Source organism: Anguilla anguilla, chromosome 11 (genome assembly GCF_013347855.1).
Source record: "Anguilla anguilla isolate fAngAng1 chromosome 11, fAngAng1.pri, whole genome shotgun sequence".
NCBI classification, from domain to species: Eukaryota; Metazoa; Chordata; class Actinopteri; order Anguilliformes; family Anguillidae; genus Anguilla; species Anguilla anguilla.
The window spans coordinates 28,542,395-28,568,578 of NC_049211.1; the positions used below are offsets into that span (position 1 = coordinate 28,542,395).

The following is a 26,184-nucleotide window of genomic DNA, read 5'->3' on the forward strand; positions in this document are numbered from 1 at the left end:
TGAACAGAGCAGATGCCAAGCCTTCAGGCTTGCAACCAATAGAAGTAGTCACTACGTAACCTTACAACATAAATCATCGTAGGTTTGAGGGGAAATAGAGAATGCTGTGTTAATAAGAGGAAAATTGTTTCAAGGGTATAATTTTAATTTATCATAGGTAGGGCTATTGAACCCCAGCAAAATGCTGACTTTTGCATTTAGTTCCAGCTAGAAAAAAAAGAGGGAGTATGTGCACTGTGTTCTGCCAAATCACATACATACACAGCCAGAAAGAGGAAACCATTTTGGCTCTGATTCCATTTCATCTCTGTTCAGGGACTTTACACTAGCAGCTGCGAGTGAGCAGTCAGTGCCGGACCATGTTAAATATCAGTACACAGAATCTGTAGTACGTCTGGCACACTCCACTGTTGGCCTCTAAGCAGGGAAATCACGCAGGAGGCGGCATCAAAAATCTCCATCTTCAGAGGAAATAAAAATAATTATTGATACAGAGTATATATTGAAGTTTACAGTATGTTATGAATTTAAACTGGGATAAACAGTGGTAGTGATACTCCTATAAAGATGATAATCGACTATATTAAAGATGGATAGCTGCTTTATTGTGTTCAGAAAAGGTCCACATCCAAATCAGGTACAAGGCTGGCAAAATAGAAAAGGCAAAAATAAGAAAAATGTCTTTGGACTATTATGGTATAATATATCCTAGGAGTATGAGGTCACATCCCTTTGAATTCAAAAGCACTTAGTCTCCCAGTGTTGTTATTCAGCCTCTGTGTATTTCACAGGGTCCTCCATAGGTATTAAAAACAGAATAGCATGCACACCATCTAGTTTCTGTAGTGTTTGTCTCATTGACTAGATATATAAATTAAAATGAGAAACAAATCTGACCCCAAATGTAATGCTCTGCAATTATAACATATTAAAACATTTATAAAACATATTAAACATTTATCATCATGTAAAACATTGGAAACTGTAATGACATTTAGTATATATATTACTGATAAACTTGTTCACTTGCACCAAATACTAATGAATCATACTTTAATAATAACTTAATTTGGAGAGCTCTCGTCTTACTGTACATGGGACAGAAAGGTGCTTTAAAAAATAACAGTATAGATTAAATAAAACCGAATAAAGACAATATATATGGAAAAACAGTAATACAGACAAACAGGTACAATAATAAAACAGATTCTTGTAATAGTATAATTATAAGTAGAAGTATAGATCTCTGTGAGGGAGAGAAAGCACAGATACAGTAAACTCAGCAGAGAATCTGTCACAGTTGCATTTCAAGGCGTGAATGATTAAACGCATTTTAAACCATCTAAAATGTAAGCATTTATACCCTCTGTTTAGTTTGCATGGTGATACATTATGTGTAAAAGGATACCTTTATGTTTAGCCCAAATTTTGTTTACTTTTGTCATCTGAGCTGGCTTCTGAAGAATTTCATTTCTGTCAGGTTCCCACAGTCAAAAAAGAAATCAAAAAAAAAAAATAAAAAAATCAAGAGCCACGAATTACCAGAGAAGCTAATCAACTGGGCGGAGGGGCAGGCGGAGTGTCACGGAAGCAAAATATTAAGAATATTGAATCATAAAGGAAATAAACATTTAAAGTAAAGTTTTAAAGATTTAAAGTAACTGACAAATCAAGGAGGGGCATTCTACTGCAGATAGTGAGGTCCCATGCAGCTTTTCCAAGGACGTAATTGCCTCTTGGGAAAATGGAACATGCTGCAATATATTGAAATAAAATACATATTTTATATTACCAGCACTTCACAATATATGGGCAAATATACAAAGCATTGATGCGTTCAGATATTGCATTACACTATGTTTTTCAAAAACCCCACTTATTTTCAATCTATTTAAGTATATTCATTTTTGTGTCAGTTTCATGCTATTTGTTTTTGCCTTTGGCTAAACCTGCACCTGGTCATGAAAAGTGTCCTTATAAAATGGAAAGTCTGTTGGAAATGTCACCCAGTAGCTAGGCTGCCTCAGCCGCATGCTGGCTGGGTTTGTTTGTACGAGAGGGGAAAGTTAAGTGTTGGGTAAATAAACATGGAGCAGATGTTCGGGAGGGGTGGGGGGAATCCCGAGCCCCCGCTCGCACCCCCGGACTCGGAGTTTGAGAAAACAACCAGGGAGGGGGGGGGGCAAATGGATTCCAGATCCCACGACTTTAAACGGGGGGTGTCACCAGAGGGCACGTTTTGCAAACACAAGCCTGACACATCAAAACCCCTCTCCGTGCCTCAGCTGCACTAACAATGGCGACCCCCGGGGGCCCCCGTGCCCGCTTATAAACCAGGCCACCGCCATTTTACAGCGCCGGGGCCCGGGGCCAGGACGGGTGCAGCGACCCGCTGCTCGTTTGTAATCATAAATACCTTAGACCCCGAACCGATTAGCGCAAATCTGTCTAAAAAAATAAATGATACCTTCATCTTGAAGGCAAAGGCAACCTTCCTGAGCCAAAGCAGGACGATGCTGAGTGCAGGCTTTAGAAGTAGAAGTTCTCCAGATCAGGGTACAGATACAGATACACTGTTGGGCACCGATTCAGCCTCAAACTCACAACCCCCGCTCCCCCCCCATGTCACCTATGCTTAGAACTGGCCCTGGTGGTATCGTGTGGTACTGGGTCACCCTTCCTTCTTTTTCGCACTTCCAGGGAATGTTTTATGAAGGCTCATAAAAACATTATGTATTTATTGCGGAAGCGATGCATCATGGGGGAGAAAGTGAGTGGGAAATAAAAATAAGGGAAGGCAAAATATATACAATGCCCCCCTCTGGGAACTTACAGGGAACATTTGGAGCTGACACTCCAGAGAACACCTCGGCCAATAAAACGAGCTGAGAGGAATAACAATATGACAGGCAGTTGTTGGGCCAGCCACAGTATTTCCCCAGGACTGGCAGTGTGGTGCAGTAGCAGAGCGGTAGGGACACAGCTCGCGGCATACGGGAGCGACCGTGTTGCAGTTTAGCTTGAGACAACCGGGCCCGTGTAACGTTTCAGCCATTATCAGTGAGTCAGTCCTTCGTAATGGGGAATGAATGAATCATTTTCCATCATTCTAATGGAACCAGTCAATGTACTGCTTATCATGAGTAGTATACTGGGCTACGTGCAAAAGTTTGTGTTCAAGCAACAGAGTTATTAGATTTTAAATTCTGAATGAACGGTAGGACACTCGGTCGTAAGAAAATATGTGCTCAGGGCAATGGGAAACATATTTCATGCCACGTTGTCCTTCATCGAATGACGGGAATGCATATTTCACTACATCTATGTCACTTTATTGAATGAAATATCTTAACTGTTAGCTAGAGAAGGGGAGAACGATGTGATGTCTTATTTTTTAATTGCAGGGTAAAGGGGGGATTCAATAGGAAAACGGATATTATTAATAATATTAAGTAATATTGCGGTGGTTTTTTTTATAAGCCATATCTCTCCCTACATTATGTGGTTAATTAAAAAGAAACAAAATACAGACTGACATTATTAGTTATGTTGAAGGCCTGATGGGTAGATAATTGTGTACTCACAGGAATATTACATCTGAGCCTCTCCATAACCTGAGGGGAATAAGCTATAAAACCAGCCATTATAAATATTCAGGTCTTAAGTGCTCTTGTGTAATTTAGCAAATATCTGTAGCAAGGGTATCATTCAGCCTATGACAACAATACACATACAGACAAATGCATAGGTAGTACGGAAGTGAGGGTTCATTCATGTGCATTTATACAGAGGGAAAAAAAATCACAAAATGAAATGTTCACAATACACACAGTAACAGAAATACAACCCTTGGAACCTTTGGGAAATGTTGTGATGACATCCACAAAATGGATTTGCTTGAGGCCTATAATTCAGAGTGTTTGATATGGGAACCCCTGTATGAATTATACAGGTATTTTAGTGGGGAGAGAAGAATGGGACCCATGAGTGAAAGGGACAGGTGAGGGCGTCGGGATCACGACTGATGATCTGACAACCCCCCGCTTCACAAGCTACACCCCATCCCACCCACCCCCCACCCCCAAAACCAACTCGGTGAGAGTGTGATTTACGCCACATTTAAGTGGCGTCAGCTGGGCACTACAGACTAAGAGGAGATGCATGTGCCCAGGACACATCATTAACGCATCTTCTCCAAATGACAAGAGTAATTCTGCATTATTTCTAATATTTTTCCCCTCGGATAAACCTTGAGCAGTGGCCATCAACTTCCTGACATTAATCTGAGAGCACAAAGGCTTTCTAAGAGCAAATTGGGAGAACAGCGACAGCCATTTATGTCACTGTTCAAATTACGGATGTCATTTGTCACTGTTCCTGAATAAACAATGTCAGGAGTGGATTTGAGTTTTATATGTGACCGGCCATCAGCAAACAGCCTTCAAATGTCAAGGACAAAACTTGACAACCATTTTAGCTTCCTTTAAAATAATTTTTAAAAATGACACAATCAAAGGATCAATCAAAGAAAGTGTACTGTGAGCTCCACAGTGTTGGGGACAAAGACTTTTTGTTCTTTTTGATTTGACTCTGTACTCTGTATTTGTGATCAAACAGTTCACATGTAGACATGCTCAGCTTTTATTTAAGGGTGGTTTATGCAGATTGCATTCATAATGCAAAAATTACAGCACTTTTTATACCTAGCCCCCCCCATTTTGGGACACCATAATGTTTGGGACATATTAATGTCACGTAAATGAAAATAGTCATGCTTAGTACTTTGTCGCATATCCTTTGCATGCAATTACTGCTTGAAGTCTGTGACACATAAACATCCCCAGGTGCTGAGTATCTTCTCTGGTGATGTGCTGCCACACCTGTAGTGCAGCCATCTTCAGCTCCTGCTTGTTTTAGGGGCAAAATTGCCTTCTCTTTCTGTTCAATTGGATTCAGATCAGGTGAATGAGAAAAGTAAAGAATTTTCCAGTTATTGGTTTTGAAAAACTCTTTTGCTTTAGCAGTATATTTGGGATCATTGTGTTGCTGTTGGATAAAGCACTGTCCAATGAGTTTGGGGGCATTTGGTTGAACTTGAGCAGATAAGATAGTTCTATAGAGTTCAGTCTGCTGCTGTTAGCAGTTACATCATCAATGAAGACAAGTGAGGCAGTACCTGTGGCAGTCATGCCCAAACCATAACACCCCCACCATGTTTCACAGATGAGGGGGGTGTTTTGGATCTTGGGCAGTTCTTTTTGGCCTCCACACTTGCATCTGATACAAGTGAGTCTTGTTCCTATCTGTCCACAAGACCTTCTTAGAAAACTGTAACCTGGCCATCCTGTTTTTGTGGCTAATTGATGGTTTGCATCTGGCAGTGTAACCTCTGTAGTTCTGTTCATGAAGTTTTCTGTGGACAGTGGTCACTGGCACATCAACGCCTGCCTCCTGTTTGTTTCTAATCTGCTGGACATGTGTTTGAGGCGTTTTCTTTATTATGGTGAGAATTCTAGAGGTCTTCCTTGGCCTACCAGGTTCTTTGCCATTACTGAGCTCACCAGTGCTGTGTTTCTGAATAATGTGACAAAGAGTTGATTTCAGTAAGGCCAAGGTTTAGCCTATGTCTCTGTTTTTTTCTTATTTCTCAGCCTCATAATGGCTTCCTTGACTTTCATTGGGACAATTCCCGTCCTCATGTTGACAAATGCCAATAACAGACTCCACAGGTAATCAAATGCCTAGACTAGATACTGAAATCTCTCTTATGCCTGCAATAAGAAAGCAATTAAACACACCTGACTAACCAGAAACACCTGTTTGAGCCATTTGTCCCAAAGATTATGGTGCCTTGAAATGGGGGGATTGTGTGTAAAAAGTGCGAGAATTTCTACATGGTGAAACCAAACTGTACAAAAATACCCTTTAAAAATTAAAACTTGAGAAGCTGCACTTTAAGTCCAGAACCGTCAAAAAAATTTTTTTTCAAAAGTCCTTGTTCCAAGCATTATGGAGCTCACTGTATGGCTTGCACATGTCTCCACCTGTATATCTGGTGATGGTAGTGTGTGAAAGATAGACAGTTCACCATAAACATTTTTTATTCGACTTGAACTGTGAAGACAAGAACATGAAAGGTGCTTTACTGCCATGTGGACTGTTTATTATGAACTTGTGGTGCAAACCTGTGTCCTGTTCCGTCTGATGCAGCATAGAATCCCAAAAAAGTTCCCAGCAATCACCCACCCCAGCTGGTCCAATGCTCTCCGGCTGATGGGTAGGAACTGCTAGGGTCATTTAGTATGCACTTTATGGCCTGGGGAGGGCAGCCACCCTTTTTATCAGGTTCTGCAGGCAGGGCCATTACGTCCTTCCGGAGGAAGTCTTAGCAGCTAGCTGTGTCTGCAAAACGAAAGCAGCCATGCGCAAGAACAACCGCTGTAGTGTTTGGGAGTCAGTAGAAGACAAACCTGTGTAAGCCTGATAGCAATGCCGCTTCTGCGCTGAACCGTGCTGAATGGGGTCAGCGGGGGGATTCTCACCAAGACGAGCGGGCCGCTCATTTACACAGAGCACTGCGCACGTGTGTACTGCTCTCTCACGGGGGCTCCGTGTCCGGCTAAGGGAAAATGCCCTCGGTACAAACAATTCTCTCTTTTTTTTTACAAAACAAAATTTTACAATGAAATGAAACAGGAGGATGTTTTGCAGTATCCTTCTATTCCTGTGTAAGAGCACAAAGCCTGTCTGAACCCCAGTGCCATAAGATGAGCAGGGTATTTCCTGCATTGAATTGTCTTAAGCCACCCAAGCCGCCTATAGGAGAAATCACAAAAAAAAAAAAAAAAACCCGGACTGACCACAGCTGCTGTCATGCAAAGTCACCACCATGCAAAGTCACCACCTAGGCCCTGTTCTGAGCCAGGAAAAGCCCTGAAGAGGTCTGAGTTACTGGTCACAGTGGAGGCACGTCATGGGGCGCGTGGAGCAGCCGGAACAGGCCTGAGCATTCCAGCCTGGCCCCGGCCTGGACCCCGTGGCTGAGGAGCAGAGAGAGGAGGAGCAGACGGGGCCCGAGCGCGGAGCGGAGCGGAGCGCGCTCAGGCGCGGCGGCCTGGAGCGCATTACACGCCCGCGCCGGCGGCGGGCTGCTGGAATTCCGGATGGGGGAGCCCGGAGGGGCCACGCTAGATTAGCGCGGCGAGCCGCGGGGCCTGGCGGGCGGTCTGGCCAACAGGCCCGCGGGTAATCCCTCCCAGAGCGGAACCGACGGCCGGCGGCTTCACCGGAGGTCACTTTTCAGACTGCTATCGAGGCGGGGCCCGGCAGAGTCGCACAGGAACAGGCCTGCCATTAAAGCCTCCCATGCACACCCCGGCCAGAGGCGTCGGGGAAGCCTTCCTCATAATAACAGTAAATAAGGATTCTACGGGTTACGGGCTTGGATGACAGCACTGCAGTCTGCACTGGGGGCGGAGGGCGGGGAAGGGGCGGATCCAAACAGCGCGCAGGCAAGACGCCTGCCCTCAACGCCAAAACGCCCCAAACGCTTACCGCAAAAGCAGAAGAACAACAGAACATCCATGCAGCCCACATCGTTTCACTTCCCAGAGCTACTTTCAGATCACAGTCACACAAGCCCTTGGTACTGTTGTGACATCAGAAGACCTTTACAGCCAATGAGCCGACCCCTCTTGCTTTTTTTCGATTCACTGTGCTTGGAAACGTGCTTTTTCTTAAGTTTCAGTTTCATCTGCCACAAGTACCACATGCAGAGTTCAGATTTCCTACGGATATACAGGACATGTGTATTTAAAACATAAATTTCTTGCAGACAGGATGGGCCTAAAATAAAACTGGGCAAAGAATCAAGTTTTTTTTTTCTTCCCAGAGCTAAGGCAACCTTGCCTTAGATCTTAACTTCTCGAGAAGGCAGAAGTTAAAATCAAGCAAAATCTTTTTTTAATTTTAATGTATTTATTTTGTACCTAATGCTGAATGTGTAATTGTCAATCCACTGCTCTTTTTATTATTATTATTATTATTGTTGTTTTAATTGCGTTTTTGTAATCTCGGCACCATTGCAAACGAGAACTTGTTCCCTCTGTGCGTCTTCTGAGAATTAAATAACGGTTGATGAGAACATTGAAGCATACTTAAGATTTAAGGAACCCACCAGAGTTGTGGACAATGCTCCCGAATGCAAGGGCGGAGTTACTGTCCCTTAACTGAGAGTTTCTCCTGGCCTCCTTAAGAAACTGTTCCACATATTTCAGATGAATGAACTATGTGGAAAATAGTTCATTCATTGGGACAACCTCCCTCCTCCCCACACACACACACACACACACACACACACACATGCACAAACACCTGGACGTGTCCCTCAGCGAATCAGACACATTAGAAGAAAGCCGCTACGCCAGACCACCTGGAAATAAAGCACACTTCTGATAAGGGACTACTGTGGGGCTGTGAGACCCTTCTGCCTGTCTGGTGAGTTTTCCCCGTCTTACCAAACCCCACCTCATGGAGAAAGTGGGTGGCTTGACGGTCACGGCTGCTGCAGGTGCCTCCTGAGACCAATGGCAATTATGGGGAATTATGGGGAACCCCGCTACCGCGAAGATAGCCTGGTGAACAGACACTTCAGACAGAGGGCTGGACTTGGCTGAAACTCATCCTCTACGTAATACTTCATTTGAATTACCTGGATTGCTTCCTCTTCTTAAAAATATCTTTATTTGTTCTTACTGAGTGTACAAAGCCCTTCACACAGCAAAAGTATCAAAATAAAAAAGGTCAAATGGAATTAAAGATAAAACTTTAACTGAATAAAGACAAAAAAAAAAACACTGAAAATAGTTATAAGAATTTGATAGCAATTTTTAAAAAATTAGTTTTTAAATGAGTTTGAAAAGAAGAAAAAAAGTCAGAGGATACCCTGGATAAAAGAAGGAGCTCTATCTCCACATGCATTGTGCCCATTTGTTTAAAAAATGTTTTGACTCTTAAGTGTTATTTATTTATATTCCGGCGTGGGGTAGAGTGGGGGGCTTGGAAATAGAGGAAAGGGGCACCCTGGACATGATTTCCGAAAAAAGCAGCAGGTGCAGCCCGGGGGACAGGGGCCAGGCTTCAGGGGCTGTAACACAGTCTCGCGTGTCTAGGGCCCTTTGAGGATACTGTTACTTCCAGACAGCAGGAAAGCAACAGGAAGTCTCCTCACACGCGACGATTCTTTGGAACAAAATTTACAGTCCTTCAGGGACCCCCGCTCATGCTGAGGACTTAGGCCCCCCCCCCCCACCCGGCCCCCAGCCCCAACCACTTCCTCCCGAGGGCGCCTGAGGGGCCGCGAACACTGGCCCCTGAGCCTACTGGGCCTACAACCTCGTGGAGCCCTATGGCAATCTGTGAAGAACAAATAACCATCTTCACCCTGCAAACCACCCCTTCCGTCAGGGCTAAGTGTTTGAGGAAAGGGCTGAGGGAAAGCAGCAGGAACCTTTTATTTTTGACCCCGTGTAGCCGGCAGAACGGCAAACGGAGTGCACCAGCCAGTCACACCCAACTGTGCGGGGGGCGGTTATATAGCAGAGTGTGACATAACAGGAGTCCTCTGACACAAGTGCCTTTTACGTTTCCTGTGCTTGGTCATTAGAAACGCCAAAAAAAGCAGAGTATCAACTGATTTGGTTCAAGTTCTCTCAAGTGCCTTTAAATTATAAAAAAAAGTTAACTTTGGACCATGTTCAACACCCACAATAGGCTCCAATGCAGTGGCTATTTAGCAAACCAGCATTGCAAAATAGGACATCATATGCTCTGGATCTTTATCTGGCCTGCATTGCGTATGATATCTAAACAAAAAAACATTTTCACTTATTGAAAGCACTGTCAATAAACAATTAAAGGTCCAGGAAACTGGATCCCAATTGTGGTTATATTACCCAGAAGTGACAATTGATTGAACTTAATATTTCTTTCAAGGTTTTAACCCAATTATAACCATCAAATTGTAACAAATTTTATCATTTGATAAAAATTTGTAATAAAGGTTATATTATTGTAACCTGTTCAGCAGACAGGGTGGGCAAGTATCCTGTGCTCATTAACATTCATAACCGTAAAACACAAAATATTCCTAGTCGCTACCTAGATTAGAGTCCTTTAGAGCAGATTGTCCCATGCAGTAACTTTACACTACCAGACAAAACGAAAGAAAGCAGCATAAACTAGGGTTCATCGTATAGTTAAACATGAGGATAATTCAGTGTGTAATAACACTGTAAAACTGAGCTACTGTACACTAACTTCAGACTCTATAGCAGTCTCAAATTCCGGACATTACACCCGAATTAAGAAAGTCCTTGATTCCACAAGTCTAAGCTCGAAAGCTATTTAATTGTCGCTATCTAACGGTAGGCCTACTTACCGATCCACCACGTTCTGCGACAAGTTCAGGGCGAAAACGGGCACTGCTAATACTAACTGTGCCAGTTATTATAATATTGCAGTGATATTACGGAAATAAAACCCATTTCTTGTAGGTTTCTTCATTTTTGGGAAAAGAAAAAAGCATATTGCTTTCTCTACATTCAAAGAAGGGACAAGCTTGACTTAACCAATCAAAATTGGTAAAGCATCATTTACATTACATGTAAAACAGATTTTACTGGACTTTGTTATGTAACTAACACCCACTGAAAACCTGGGAAAGCAAGCCAATTTTGACACAAGCTTTTATATGTTTCTCTTTGAATCATTAAAAAATATTTATTTGCCATTTTTGAATGCAAAGAAGTATGAAAACTACACATCTGCAAAGAATGAACAAATTTCAGTTTCCTGGACCATTAATTAAAACTTACAAAATCAAACACAAAGTTTGAATGACCACATTCACGGATGCTAAGATGAAAAAACACTGGGCCAAGTTACATGAAATAATTTAGGAAACATTGGGTAGCACTGCTCTATTCCAGAGCAAAAAAAAATAATGTTTTCTGAGAGAACTTTTCTTATATGCCATTTTAGACGATAAAAGTAAAAATAAATTAATAATAAATAAAATAAACAGAGTAAATTTTAAAATCCTTAAATACTGAATAAAACAAGACAATTATTACATAAATTGGGGGAAATGGGATTTGAAATTAGATCTACAGAGTCAGAGGTCTGGTAGATTATTCCACAGAGATGAAGCTGAAAACGCCTCCTATCCTCATTCTCAAATGTGTGGTTCAGTCAGGTACTGACGCTTATACATAATGGCAGCAGTTGTTTCACGCTGTTCAAGCTTAATAAAAATCTGATGACTAATCTCACACAGAGCTGAGTTACGCACCACAGCAGCCGCTCTGACGGGAGGCTAATGCCCTTCGACAGCTGCACAGGTTAACGGGGAGGTGGGGGGGGGGGGCTGGGGTAGCTCCTCATAAGGCCGGTGATTTCTTCCTTCTCTTTAGCCCTTCCGTCGTCCCGTCCCCAGAGCAATTAAAAGCATCCTTCATTCCTCACTCTAAGTGGCAGGCGCACTCGGTGGGGGTTAGCGGGTTAACTCGCTGCATCCTTAGTTCAGACCGCGGTTATGACTGATGCACATTTGGAGGGGGGGCGTGGTGTGACCAAACTAAGCATCGGTCTTAAAATAGCCGGCCTGGTGTGAAGCAAATGCACTCTTTACAGCATCCCATCGGGTTGCGCGCTGGAGTGTGGAGGAACCCCATTCTCATGACCCCTGACCCCGCACACTTCCTGTACCCCGGGCCCCGCGGAGGGTGGGAGGAGGGGCCTGTGCTCCGCTAGCCACCTTACCCTAGCAAAGTCTACCAGCTTTGCTGCAGTGGCCATGCACTGAGCCACACTATGTTAAAATTACTCAGCTAGACTTGCTGCCTTACTAGCCACACCGACCCGTGCTTATGCTAATCACATTCCACTAGCCACATCGAGTCACGCCCTGCTAGCCAAGCCACAGTAGCCAGACTCTGAGCCATGCTTTGCCAACCATACTCTGTTAATCACACTTCCCTAGCCACACTTAAGTTAGCCATTCTATGCTAGCATCACTCTGCTAGCCATATTTTGAGCCATTCAACACTAGCCCAACTCTAAAGCACACTAGTTAAGCTCTGAGCCAGGCTAACTACACCACACTCAGATCCACGCTGGTGTTCAGAGGAAGACCAATGTAGTCGAAACATTAACCATTCTAATGCCTAAATAAATTTGGAACATCATATGTGAGTCTTTTCTTTTCCTATTTTATATGTCCCTTCAACCCAGCACCTTGTGCTAGTCTTTTGGTGCGTGTTTGTTTTTTCTAGCACTGCGATTAAGTCACACTGCACTAAAAAAATACTACACTGCCTACGCCATTCTAGCCACAACCTGAACCTCACACTTTCCAGCACTCTGTGTCATTGCCTCCAGAGGGCCTCTCCGGCTATCTCCACCAGCGGCTCGCAAAAGCACGCTCATCACCTACACTTTTCAGCTCAAACTTTTAATTACATTAACTTAAAGACCTCACTCGCTTAAATTAAACACCCCACAATCTCAACTGAAAATAAGGCTGGAAAACCATTGCATTCAATTGCATTTGAAGCATATATGAAAAGCACAAAGCAGAAATAAAATTTAAGAGAGCTTTTTCTACTTCCCCACTTGTTCCAATTTGGAAAAGTAACCAATTTTTTGGTCAGTAGTTGATGAGAAATGAAAAGTTTCTCGGAGAATGAAAAAAATATGCCTTGGAAAATGATCAGACAAGCAAAGCATTTCCAGCATAATTACAAGAGTGTATATTGTGACGTACAATGATTTTTCAACAGCATGTATACAGTACAGTGGCTTCCTTGCCTGTGGCATTTAATATCAAAAAGTGGAGTGAGATCTCCATCTGCTGGCCAGTATATATGCCGCATGCACCAAATCCTGCTGCATTCAGCAGGATTTCACTGCTCCAATTTTAAAATAAAAAATAAAAAATATATAAACTATGATTCTGTGGTCTGGTGACACTGTGACCTTATCACCCATTGCCATTTGTCCTGAGTCAGCAGTTTACACAAGACAGTGTCTCCAATGACAGTGGCCGACTCTCCAAAAAGGCCGTTCTACCCCCAAGTGATAAAACAATCACTGTAAATCAGGGGTTGAGGCACCCAGGTATGTGCGCAGATCTGAAACGTTTGACTTGATGATTTTTGCAGGGATGGTGTCCAGTTTTAAGTTCTGGTAGGCCGCGAACCGGTGGCACCCACCGAAAGAGTAGTAGTAATTACCACCTTGCTTCCCCGTAATCCACAGCACGTCGATAGGGGGAACACTGCTGGCATCTACAGGGTCCTGGAAACACGTAGGGATGATTTATAAACATACCAGTCTTTCTAAATAGCCTATCTAAAATAGATGGATTGTTTACACGGGTACATTAACTATATTCCATCATTGTACACATATGTAGGATACACGTGAGTTAACCTGTAATTAAAATAATCATTAATATACCTAAACTAAGTACAACACCAAATCAATAAAAATGGATAGTTGTGGGATCACAGTAGGCCACTGGGACATATTGGCTAAAGTACTGTAAAATAAAAGATGGGTCATGTAAACAAATTGTTCCAGCCTCCAGGTACTCTCTATTTATGGCAGCTAACTAATCACTAATAACTTTTTAAAAAGGGGAAAAGCTAATGAGGTGTCGGAAAACTTTCTTTTTTACTTCTAGTTATCAAACCAGCATAGGTAATTGTCCATCGGATTAGTCAAACTATATTGGCGTTTACCTTTATTGTATTCATCAGGCTCCGAACTTTCTGTTCATCGAGTACGGGAGGAATTGGTCGAATGATAACATGTATTGGGACGTTATGGACTTCTTCAATGTTATCCGAATGAATGGACCTTGTTTCGTTTTTATCGTTGTCCATTATTGTACGCTTGTTAGTCGCGAATTTTCTGAAAGGCAAAATATGATTTGCACGAACTGGAACTGTAAGTATTCTGAACATTACGACGTAAACTCGGGTAGCAGCCGGACAGAGATCTTCCGAGTGGACTACTTCCGTCACATCATCATTTATTTATTTATATTAAATTTAAATTTAAAAAAAAATATTTTTGTTATTTCTTGTTCGTCTTCTTGTTCTTGTTCTTGTTTTTTTCTTCTTGGCGCTCATAAACTACTTTACTGCCACCTTCTGGACTGGAGTGTGAGTCATTCGCTAAAGCAAAATGCATGCCCTTGTAGCCTACATGTTTATTGTTAGATTATTTTAGGCAGTCCTGTATTATAATATAAATATTGACATAGTTCTTGGAAGCTTCCAATGTTAAATTCATTTGTAAATGAGTAAATAATGTTTTATTGCAGGAAAGTCAGACACAAAGCATCATAGCTACAATCCACACCAAGTATTGTCAACCCTACAGGGCAAATACATTTTCACAGCAATGTATGTAATACATTGTCACTGATCCTCCAGCACTGTTATGGTTATGTCTTAAACAAGCATAAGCATCATAAGCATGTTGCAACTTTATTAGCCCTGAACATGGCATTCATTAAGAGTTAACTTGGCTTTGAAACTGTTAGGCATTGCAGTTTTATATCCTTGCCTGATGTTACATTTATGAACTCATATTCATCAGCATGTAGGACTGTGGTTATAGGCCACAGTTTAACCTGGACCTTACACTCATTATTTCTCATATTTGTGTTCACAGACCATAGCTTGGTAGTTCAGGGCTTGCCGCTATGTTTTACAATAACTGCTGATTATGTATCAGCCATTAGTATTCAGGTGTGTTTCTCCACCTGTTTTACCTTGTTGCCATATGACAAATGGTACATCTCAGCCATTGTGCATTGTAATGCAAATAGCAGTGATTTTTCAGTTGGCTAATATAGCACAGGTTTTTATAACTCCAGCACTGAAGCTCAGTGTTGAAAGCAGTTGTAGTCATGTTATCAAGTAAAACTAAATTTACATATTTATATTTATTTCTATAATTTATGTTTATCCCAAATTAGAGAATGTGAAGTACAATTAATATTTTTTAATTAAGAAAAAAAAACCTGTATGGCTTAAATAAGATAACCTCAGGGAATGTTAACTGATTGGACGTACAAAACCAGCCCCACATCAAGATAGAACACTCTGAATTAGCTTCTCTTCTATTCCTTCCATTGTCATTTCAATGATTTTAAGTGACTGCTGATTGGTGGCTAAGTGAGGTTTTTGCCATATTTCTGTCACCTGTCTGCACTATATACCTCAGATGAAGGAAGGAAGGAAATACTCGGCTGTAGAGTTTTTGGATGCAGCAACTGGCTCCAGTGGGGCCGGTATAAAATTTATTGTTCAAGCAAGCCCTTTCCCTGGAACATTTCTTCTCTTTTCTCATGGAACTGTCCAAGAAGCCTCGTAAATTGATCCCAGTGCACAGTTATGTTTAGTCTGTTTAGTCGAGACAAATACCTTTCAGTTTCCTAGCCCCTCACAGACCGTATGCCTGAAAGAAGGTCAGCAGCTTCGGGAATGCAAATCCCACAGTGATCCCAGAAAGCAGGGGTTCCCTGAATTGGGTCCCAGAGGGTCCTCAGAAAAACAAAATATTTTCTCCTTTTAACATTCAGTTTGTTTCTGCATTTCACAAATGCCATAAAATGAAAACTTTGGTTGACATCTTGTTCCTTTTATTGTGATCATTGTAATTATTAAATAATTAATTTGTACTCAATAGCTAAGTGGTCTGACAAAGATCCATGACATAACTAGGAGATATACCTCCATGATGTAGATACATCTCCATGTGCTAGTGTGTTAAATACTGCACTGCTGTTTTTGGTGAAACTAACCATTTTACTGTGGCAAGGGGGCACATTGGGTGGTTGTTTTAGGGAGTAAAACAGTTGGCTTAAACTGGCTTAAACATCTCTGTATCATAGGAACCTGACTATGTTCAATTATATAATTTACAGAGTAGTTTAACTAACCGAATCATTTGTATTTTCAGTCATTAAGTCTTAAATTTAAATTCCTTTGAAATTTCTTCTGTCGACTTGTCAGACAAGCGAAAGAGCCATATTTATTTATACCTCTTTCTAAGAGTGACAACGTGCTTTTAAAGTGCTAATTATTTTGCCTGAGATTTTCCGTCTTTGAGCCAACAGCAGTGTGAGATCAAGGCATTCATATTTCTGACAGCCTTTATTAATGGTGCTGGGACAAGCTGTGAGAACTCATTATGCAGCTGAATCTATTTCTGAAATCTTGCCTTCCGAGGGTAATTTATCACTGTTGGCCTACACTGACCAGACCGCAGCAATTACTTGCAATATTGCAAACGTGCACCTAAGCCCTGCACAATAAGACACCTCGCTTTAAATCAAGGCATGCACATGGTCACGGACACACACTCATGAGCAGGTGTGTGTGCGCGCGCACACACACACACACAACACACAAACACACACAAACAGCTAAAACTTGTTTTATATTTCCTAGAACATCTGCAAGAGGCAAAGGGATGTTATGTAACCCATCAGAGACAAGTCGTGTTTGTTCGTAAGACCGTGCACAGACTGAGGAGATTTTTCAGTGATGTTGAAGGACTTCCTAAAGAAGATATAATGCAGTTCAAATGTAAGGCTAATCAGTCCTGGCTATGTCCAGTTGAGGTTTTGGCTTGAAATTTTTAAAGCTATTAAAGATTAAAGACTTTTCTACAAACAAAAAACAAAGAAGACTATTGAGGGCAAAACATGTTTTTGGGTAGCCAGGTATACCTGTTAAAGATGCAGAGGAAGGTCAGTTATTCCAGGAAGACCAGTTACAGATGTGCCTGATAAAGAGGAAGTCAGGTACTCCAGCTAGCCCTGTCATAGACTCCCCTGATAAAAAAAGAAAGGTCAGTTACTCTGGGTAGACCTATTACAGACCTGTTTCATACCTGCTCGATAAAGGAGGAGGTCAGTTGTTTCAGCGTTGCCTGTTACAGCCCCAACTGATGTAGAGAAAGGAGGAGCTCTATTGTTAAACAGACGATTGGTTTATGTGTGTCTGACATTTTTAACAAAGAAAATTTCATCAAGGTTTCATTTATAGGGCTACAGATTGAACACGTCAGAGTCAGACAAATATACTGTCTTCCGCCATTTTGGAGTATAGGTTCATAGTATTTACTTCCTCATTAAATTACTGTTTAATTCTTCTTTTTTATTTGCTTTGAGTTGTTGCATTTTGGATTGTAAAGTCTACGGTTGATCAAGGAGAGCCAAGTGGTCAGAAAAAGTGGTACAAGAGGAAGGCGTTTTTTTTTGTAATACCCCTGTGAGAATGCGTTTTGACGGCTACAGAATGCAAACTAAAAATACAGTGAATGAGTCATCCGTGGAGGATGCGACAGATTCAGTGTGTCAGCGTGATGTGCGAGAAGCGTTTTGTCAACGTGCTGTTTCGAGGCGCTGACTGGAGCCGCGAATTAGAAAGACGTTCAACGAAATCATAATTAACATTGCCTGTAGCCTACTGTGGTATACCTGCGGCTCTTCATGTAAGCAGTTCCTCATCGAACAGTGCTTCCAAATCAGAGGAAGGTGTGTTTTAATGCCAATGTGATAGCTGGATATCGAAGCCCAATTAGCGTTGACAGAAAAGCATAGCGATCTCTTCTGAAGGCCCGACTCAGCACGCAGTTTAATTATATGCGAGTTATTGATTAAATAGGCTACATGGAAATAAAGCTACGAAATAGCTTGTTAGCTGCTTATGTGTAGCTCTGAGTTAGCTCAGTTGCTCAGTCCAATCGTTCTCTCTTTTTAAAATGGTGATTTGGCTATTTGTCCTTAAAAAGACCATATCTGTCTGCTGGTGGACTGGGCTTGGATAGCCTAAACCAGCCAAGGAACGTGGACTATCGTTGTCGGTCCGCTGCTGAACTCTCATCTGAGCATTAATGCAAAGTTAAGCACATACCATGTTTAAGAGGAGCTTAATCTGCTTTTGACAGTGGCCTACTTCAAACGGAAAGCATACGGAGGACCTTCTGCTAAGTAAGTGCGTTGAAAACAGATGGGTTTTGCATAAACGACACAAACATCAAAAACAGTGAGTTAAAGAGCTTGGCAGTCACAGTTGATTAAACAGGGAAGAATTGCGGCGCCTTAATGAGCTGGGTTTCTGTTTTGTGAAAAAAAAAATAATAATGCGGTGAAGTTTTCTGATGTACGCCGAAACTGTCAGCGTTTAATGCGCTGCTCGTCAGTTATCACGCCCTTGTCAATGCATTCAACGAGAACACATTCCTGGGTTCCTTTCAGGAAAAAAAGAAATCAAACCCAATTCATGTACGGTAGCAAAGCGATAGGATGGAAACGGTTTATATCAGACATATCATTTTCATCTTTCAGTGTGCAGGTATCAAGGCAATAGTGTTCTTTATTTTGTAACAAATTGAGCAGGCATAGCCTACATTGTATAACTGAGTGAACATACATTGCTGTCCTACTAGTTATCACCCATCTGTAAAATAAGGACTCTTACATAAGAGTGCTGTTCGTCCTGCATTAAATACATTAATTCTGATTAAACAAGTAGGTAAAGCATGTTCTCTGGGACTGAATGCCACTTTCTGCAACTGGGTTCTTCATTTCCCCATAAACAGGCCCCAGACAGTTAGAATTGGTGACAGCATGGTGTTCTGTTAACAACTTGACTCTCAATGGCAGCAAAGCAAAAGAGCTGATCATTGACTTTTGGAAGCATGGGAAGAAAGCACACTCCCCTCATCAAAGAGGCAGAGGGTGAAAATTGAAAACTTCAAATTTCTTGGAGTCAACATCACAACAGATCTCACCTGGACCTTACACACCTCTGCTCTCCTGAAGAAAGCCCAGCAAAGCGTGTACTATTTAAGGAAAAGCTAACTTTTGACCTCAGATTCTCACAAGCTTTTACTGAGGCACAATAGAGAGCATTTCACCAGTAACATCACTGTCTGGCATGGCAGCTGTACAGCTAAAGACCGCGAGTGTGTGCAGTGGGTGATAAAACTGTGCTTCCAGACCTCAAAGACATAGGCAAGGGGAGATGTTTGCAGGGAGCCCTCGGGATTATAGAAGATAGTACTCATTCCAGCTATGGTCGCTTTGACCTACTGCCATCTGGGAAGCGTCACACACTTCAAAAACCCACACTGCCCCACTTACAGGCTTGTAAACAGCTTTTTCCCCCTCATGCAGTGAGATTGCTGAACTCTGTTCCCTTTGTCTCCCTTCCCTGTACTACAGCCAAATGACTCTTGTTGTTGGTCTACTGAAAAATGAACTTTTTAACTGCACTTTAGGCCATGTTCCTCCTCCTCTTTTAATTTTTTAAAAATTGATTGTATGTGTACAGTTTTATAATTTGCATCGTGTCTCTCTCTGTTGGTGTGTTGTAGCACAGAAGACCCACCACCTCATTTTGTTGCGCATTCTTGGATTGTATAATGACCATAAAGTTGATAAAGTTGACCTTAGTGAGAGCTTTCGAACAAGTAGCTCCAAATAATTGTGTCTCTGTGGATTTGGACCTTACATGGCCCATGGTACTGGGGCATATGAAATATACTGCATATGAGACACCGTACTTGGGTCAGTCCACTGCTTTTCAATTCCAAGGTTTAATTCTCTCGTTTTAAAAAAGACAGCAAAGACATAAATCGTTAATTCGTATTACCAGGCAGACGGCAATTCGCCCCTATATTTCACCAGTTTCACTTCGAACCCAAGAACGAACACTTCATTATAATACTAGGAGCATGCCCACAGGTGGCATCACCAATTATTGTCCCTTTTAAGATGGTAATGTGTGGCAAATGCACATCGACTGACAAGCAAGATGCTAATTGTTATGAGAAAGCCGAGTCTATAATGCAGATGCAGAAATTTAGCAGAACTAATTTTGGCTGCAGTGCATAGCTAGCCCTAGGGTTTCTGTGGCCCAAAACAAGAGTGCTGTTGTGGTCCCAATGTGCTCCAACATGGCAGAGGAGGCTGGTCCATAGACGCAGAGGAGGATGCTCCTCCTATATTGAGAGGCAAGAGAGATCAAAATATGAAAATCGTTTTTCTCTCTTAGGAAAAATCCACTATTGAAATTGTGATTTAAAAGCTTCCAGCGTGACACCCGCAGACAAAAGTGGTGGGTCGGTTTTTCTCCTGTCCTCCCCAGTTTTTTGAGTCACCAGCCGCCACTGAATCACATCCACCAGCTATAGTTGAAATGCGCGGTGCAGGGCTGGCTGTGGCCCTAAACGACCGCGCAGAGTGTTTATGGCGACTCTGCTGCACTGTTTTGCTGTCACTACCCCAGGAATGTGCGAGACATAAACCTCTCAAAATCAGAATCCATCTTTGTTGCTCACTGGCAAGCAAGCCTAGAAGTGTCTGTTCAGCTTTGTTTTCAGTGACCCACAGTGCCATTAATGCCATACCCAGGCCCACAGCAACTCCATAAATTCAGAGAAGTTACAAATTGTGGTCCTAAGATGAGTTCCACCCCCATCTACAAATTTATCATCACGGATCTAGTGACAGTACAGCACGACTAGCTGTGTGTTTCTGTTTTTTCCATGCTTTCTGCCTAAGTGAACGAAAGGTGAATATACAAAATGTATTTTGTTACACAAGCTGCGTTAATGTCTTTGGTCATTGATGCGAGTGGAGGGTGTGTTAATAATTCAACAGTTTAGATTAATATAGGCCCAGGCAATACCACAAATAGGTGCACTTAGGAATATAAAGAATAAGAAGTGTCGGATTTAGCTGTCACAGCATTTCCAGTGTCCTTGTGAAGTCCTGAGACAGAAGCCATGCTGCCAACAGAGGGCACTCCAGTCAAACGTGTTTCAAATTCAATATGAGGGGAAAATGTGCCATTTACAATTTACCTGATTGCAAATTAACCCCTTAAGTCGCAACAGCTCACATTTGGGCTGGAGTGGATTTATTTACATTCATTCCATTTTTTTTGTGTGAAATTTCCAATCTATCTGGTCACACAGTATACTATTTGAAAGTGTTGAAACTCACGGTTCTCTTGTTATAATCTATTTTACGATGGCAGTGCTTTAGGGACAACGGTTTCTTATTTTGTAACATTTTGGGAGGTGAGACTGGTTTGGGGGGGGGGGGGGGGTCCTCACCTTCTATGCATTTTGGAAATCCACAGACGACATGGATCAAGGTAAAGTAAGCATCAGTATCAGTCAGTATAAAGTCAGCCAATAGTAAACTATTATAGTGACAACTGAAAAACATTTTAGGCAATTAAATTATGTTTCTAATGGTATGGCTTGCATAAAAGGACATGCATTGCTTCTGTGTAAACAAACCATAACTTTCTCAGTATGCGCGTTGAGAACGTTTGGCATCAGCAAGAAAGTTCTTGAGACTTTATACCTAAAAAGGTTGTTGTTTTACAAAAAGAAATTTGCAATGCGTAAATCTAAACAGAAGACTCAGCATTTGGAGACCTTGGAGGAAATCACTCATCTGAGTAAATATTTATTACTCCACAGCAGAGAAAAATTCAATGAAGTGTTCAGTGACTTGATCCCATTCTATATTGGTGAGTATATAAATACATTCACAGAATAATTTTATTACTATTCAGTATGCTTATGAAACAACGAGTAGGCCTGATTTTGAATAAGAAATGTGGCATGTGAAATTGTAGGACGTGTTTGACATGTTGATGGGGGTGGGGTATTTGACTAAAACTTCAATCAATGGACCTCAATCAATGGGTTAGTAAAATAAATAGCTAATGTAGTTTTTTTCTACGATCTTCCAGACCTGGTGCTGCTAGAGGTGGTGAGGGGAGAGCAAGGAGAGGAAGGTGGAGAGGGAGGGAGAGGCAAGGGGAAAGAGTGCTAATTTCAGAACACTTCTTCCATGAGAAAAAAAGTACACAATATATAGTATTTTATACCTCTGAAGACCCACAATATCATTTGGTTATCAAGTGTCCTCTCCTGAAGCTCAGCAAAAACAATGCATAATACTCATTTTGGTGGTCATTTCATTTAATTTGAACTGTGATTAATCCTGCATGGTGGCTGTGGCTCCAGTGTGTTTGAGCTTCTGTTACTTTGTTGCAGTGATATTTAGAGAAATTCTGACTCTTGGAAAACAAGCTCCCAAGGGTTACCTAGTAACCATTTATTTAGGGTGTGCCATTTTCAGGTTTGTTTTTAAAAAGGGGGTACAGAAGGGATTAATCTGGATTAATGGTGATGACTGACAAAAATGTAAAAGATTATACGCAATTTAAAATGAGAAAAAGAGCTTTACCTGCAGTACACAGTAAATTTGGCAGTAACTTCCTGCGTGCCACATGAAAAATGATAAGAACTCACAATTTGACATATTTTTCAGTGACAGTCTGACTGGATATGGCTCTGTGGACAGTAAAATGTCATAACAATGTTGTTAAAGTGCCAATGTGCACTGTTAGGGGGAAAGAAGCAGCAGATGAGGACTGGACAGGTCCATGGACATTCGGGCAGTGCTTTCATATGGAGAGCTCAAAGCTGCTGTTAATGGAGATCAATCAGTTTTAAGAAATATATTTTAAGAAATATATTTGAAAATATTTTATAGGTGTTGATTCATTTCTGCCAAACTTTATAACTGTTTCATGAATTTGACACAGCCAATAGTGTGGGTGCACCATCTTATGGATTTTCATAACAAACATCTATGACAATCAAGAGAGATGAAAGAGTACAGATTGATGGTTATAGAAGCAATGGACACATTTACCCATTTGAAGAGCTATTTCTGTACAGATTCAATTCTCTGTCAGTCTATTGCATACAGCGCCCAAATGCATTTTTCATGTTAGTTTCAAACCTCCATTACATTGGAGCAAAGTGGTTTTAAGCTTACTTGACAGCCAGTAGTGTAGTCCCCAATGTTGCCTTCTCAAAATGAAACTAGCCTGTAGCGAAGTAACTATAATGCAGATTGTACACTACATGCATGATTTTCCTGGCTATGTGTAGCAACTAGAAATTACTGAACGTGAATTTCTGAACAAGTATATGATCAGATTGCAGCACAGCTGAATGGGTCAATATGCACCATGTTAGCACCGATCCAACAAATGAGAGAGTGAAAGGGGGATGGGAGGAAAAAGGCAGAGAGAGAAAGCAAGTGAGAGAGAGAGAGAGAGAGAGAGAGAGTGATGAGACTGCTACATATTGAAGATTTATACATTGGGGCCCCTGGGTATGTACAGCCCAGCTGGAGTTCAAGTCAAATGTTGACTGAGCAGATCGAGTCAACAGATCGGATACATATCTAAGGCCAAGTGAATGTAAATGCTAAATGCTTTGGATCAATATGGAAGTGTCAGAGGCATTACCTGCTCAGGCGACCAGCTGCAGATTATTATGGGACTGATCTGAGGCCACAGCATCCCAGCTAGCCATATAGAATTTTTAAAATGTCATTTTTTTAAGTCGTGGAATGTCGTGAAAAGGTTTCTCGCTTTTGATTTTGTCACAAGGTCATCCTTAAAAAAAACTTTTCCCAGAGAAAAAAATAAACTGCCATTAGAACCTATGGTCAACATAGCCACAAAAAACCTTGTCTGTTGGGAGTTTAGTAAAAGAAACACTGCAAAAGTATTGGAACCAATAAAAGAAAATACTGCGACATTGTGTTGCAATAGTGTTTTGTACTGGATAGGACTGAGGCTGGCTCAATCTGCAGTGACTGCCAATGTGAGATGGCACCCGGCTTCCTGTGAAAGGACTGGAAGGAAATTGTTGAAGAACTGCAGACTGTTTCTCTCACACTTGCATTTTCCAAGCATCGATCATCACGTTGTGTTGTCACTAAACACATTCACCAAGTGGCACAAACTTATGGAGTTATGGGCGTATGTGTGAATCTGGCCTTGTGTAACCTCACTTAAGCACGGCGCAAAGCAAAGAAAGCCCATGCATTTTTGTACCATAGCTGTGATATCCTTGGCACTTAATGACAGCAGTGTACTGTTTTGGTTGTGATATTGTCTGCACGTGATTTATCATGTAACTAACATATTCTCATAAATAATTCCAAGTGGTGGTTTTTCTGTAGTTTGTTTATGATTATAATGTAATTGTACCCTATCAAATACTCGAATGCCACACAACAACTTCTCATCTTTCAGTTTATGTGATCCAGAGTCAGTCCAACCAGTTTGTTATTAACATAATTGAACTTTCAGGAACATATTTAATATTCATTTTTTATGTTTCTTCAACAACATCATGAGTTTGATTGTATGTAGGTGTAAATGTGTGAAAAGAAAATGCTGTGTGAAAAATAATTTTTGCTGAAATCCATCATCATTCATAGATAAAGTGCACCATGGTGTAAAAAGAGTCCTCAGATTCACAGAACCTCCAGTTGCATTGTGACATCAAAATCATGACTCCTAATCCACAGATTTACATAGCGGTTTTATACATAGTTGTGAGTGCTAGGCAACTTTAGTGACAACATTTTAGCTTAAGAGTTGGAATAACTTTTGCATGTTTTTTTTTTCAAACAGTATGGTGCTGGTAAATGTTTTACTTCAAGTGTTGTCTGAGGAAGGCATCGTATAATGTTACTATAACCTCCTTTAATACTTTAATACTCAGTACCTTCTGCTGTACTGTACAGGGACATGAAGCACATCACGCTAAGCATTAAGCATTTTGCTTTTGCCTCATCTTAAATTATTTATCCCTCATGGTAACATTTTTGTGTGACTTAAGCCGCGTTTCCACCGAAATTACCCGGAACTTTCAGTCCCAGGAACGACTTTACCAGGAACTAAAAGGTTCCTTCAGCCAATGGTCGTCTGCGTTTCCACCGGGGTCTAAAGTACCGCGAAGATTAGGCAAATTAGCCCACTGACGTTGTCGTCGGTCCATCTGTCATATGATTTCTTCTGTAACCCCATACTACCACCGAAGTAGCCTACATTATTTTCTAATAACCGGGACAGCCCGGAGGGGTTTATTCCACTTATATACAACGGGTTACCAACAATGACTATATATGGTTACTTTTGTATTTATTGATTTTCATATATCCTCTCAAACACATTCATTAACAGCAGAAAACATGCACACGTTGTAAACAATTAGCTGTTTTATTACTTTCTCGTCGTCAATTCCATATAGGCTAATCGCAAAATGACAAGAATAGAACGAAAACTCGGACTTGCGTGAAAATGTAAATTAGTAGTGGTACAGCCACCGTTTGCTTTCCTTCGAAGTTACTGCTAGCCGAGCAGCGAAGTGTGCCCTCCAGATGCGAACCATGCACCATAAATGAGTCCATAGTCTTCCTGGTCTTTTCGTGGAATTGAAAAATGGCAGTAAAATTACGGCAGTCTGAAAAAGCTAAAGGGAAGATTACTAGAATTAACCTGTTATTTTACCCGGATAAAAAGTGCGGAAGGTGATTTCCAGTTTGCTTGTACTGTATCACCAATGTTAATTATGCAGAACTACCGCATACCTCACATAACTGTATCAAACGTTTTGAGTCAATTACGACGGGCTAACAAAGAAAATCCGGAAGAAAATATTCAGCAACCGAATTAATCCGTTTGAATGTTTTGGTAGCCTACGTAATATGCTGTCCCAGCACGAATGCTTAGCATTTTATAAAACGAATACTAAAGCAAGAAAAGAACAGAAGAGCACACGTTATAATTCCAAGACGTTGATAGGCTATAACCAAAAGTAGGCTACTGCGCCGCATAACATACAAGTTTGATTTGAAGTTATTATGAAAATAAATTGGTTTGCCGCTGCATATTTTCAAACATGGCGGGTAATGGCGGAAAATAAATACAACACAAATGCTACGAGTACTCGACCAATCAGAAATGTTCAGCGCTGCAAGCTCCACCCAAAAGGTTCCTGTACTTTCGGAAAGTACTACCCCCCGAGCAGGAACGTTTTGGGGGGTAAAACAAAGCCCCCAGAACTAAATTTAGACCCTAGTTCCTGCGGTGGAAACGCACTGAGTTCCTCAAAAGGTTCCTAGTTCCGGGGTATAGTTCCTGCGGTGGAAACGCGGCTTTAGTGTTGCTGTCGTAATTGTGCACGAAATGTACTAAACAAAAT

General features: G+C 41.4%; 1 protein-coding gene across 1 annotated transcript; it reads right to left on the reverse strand.

The window, feature by feature from the left end:
* Nucleotides 1–12,785: 12,785 nt before the first annotated feature.
* Nucleotides 12,786–14,198, reverse strand: srxn1 (sulfiredoxin 1 homolog (S. cerevisiae)). Its single transcript, XM_035380956.1, has 2 exons — nucleotides 13,803–14,198; nucleotides 12,786–13,356 (listed from the first exon to the last, which is right to left on the reverse strand). Exons 1-2 carry the CDS (start codon nucleotides 14,025–14,027, stop codon nucleotides 13,147–13,149), a joined length of 435 nt encoding a protein of 144 aa, XP_035236847.1. The 5' UTR covers nucleotides 14,028–14,198; the 3' UTR covers nucleotides 12,786–13,146.
* Nucleotides 14,199–26,184: the final 11,986 nt, after the last annotated feature.

Bases quoted from the DNA above. Each gene is read 5' to 3' on its own strand.
- srxn1 (XM_035380956.1), bottom strand. From the start codon at position 14,027: ATGTTCAGAATACTTACAGTTCCAGTTCGTGCAAATCATATTTTGCCT. The intron at 13,357-13,802 runs GTAAACGCCAAT...ACGTGTTTCCAG, and splicing joins GCCTGATGAATACAATAAAG to GACCCTGTAGATGCCAGCAG.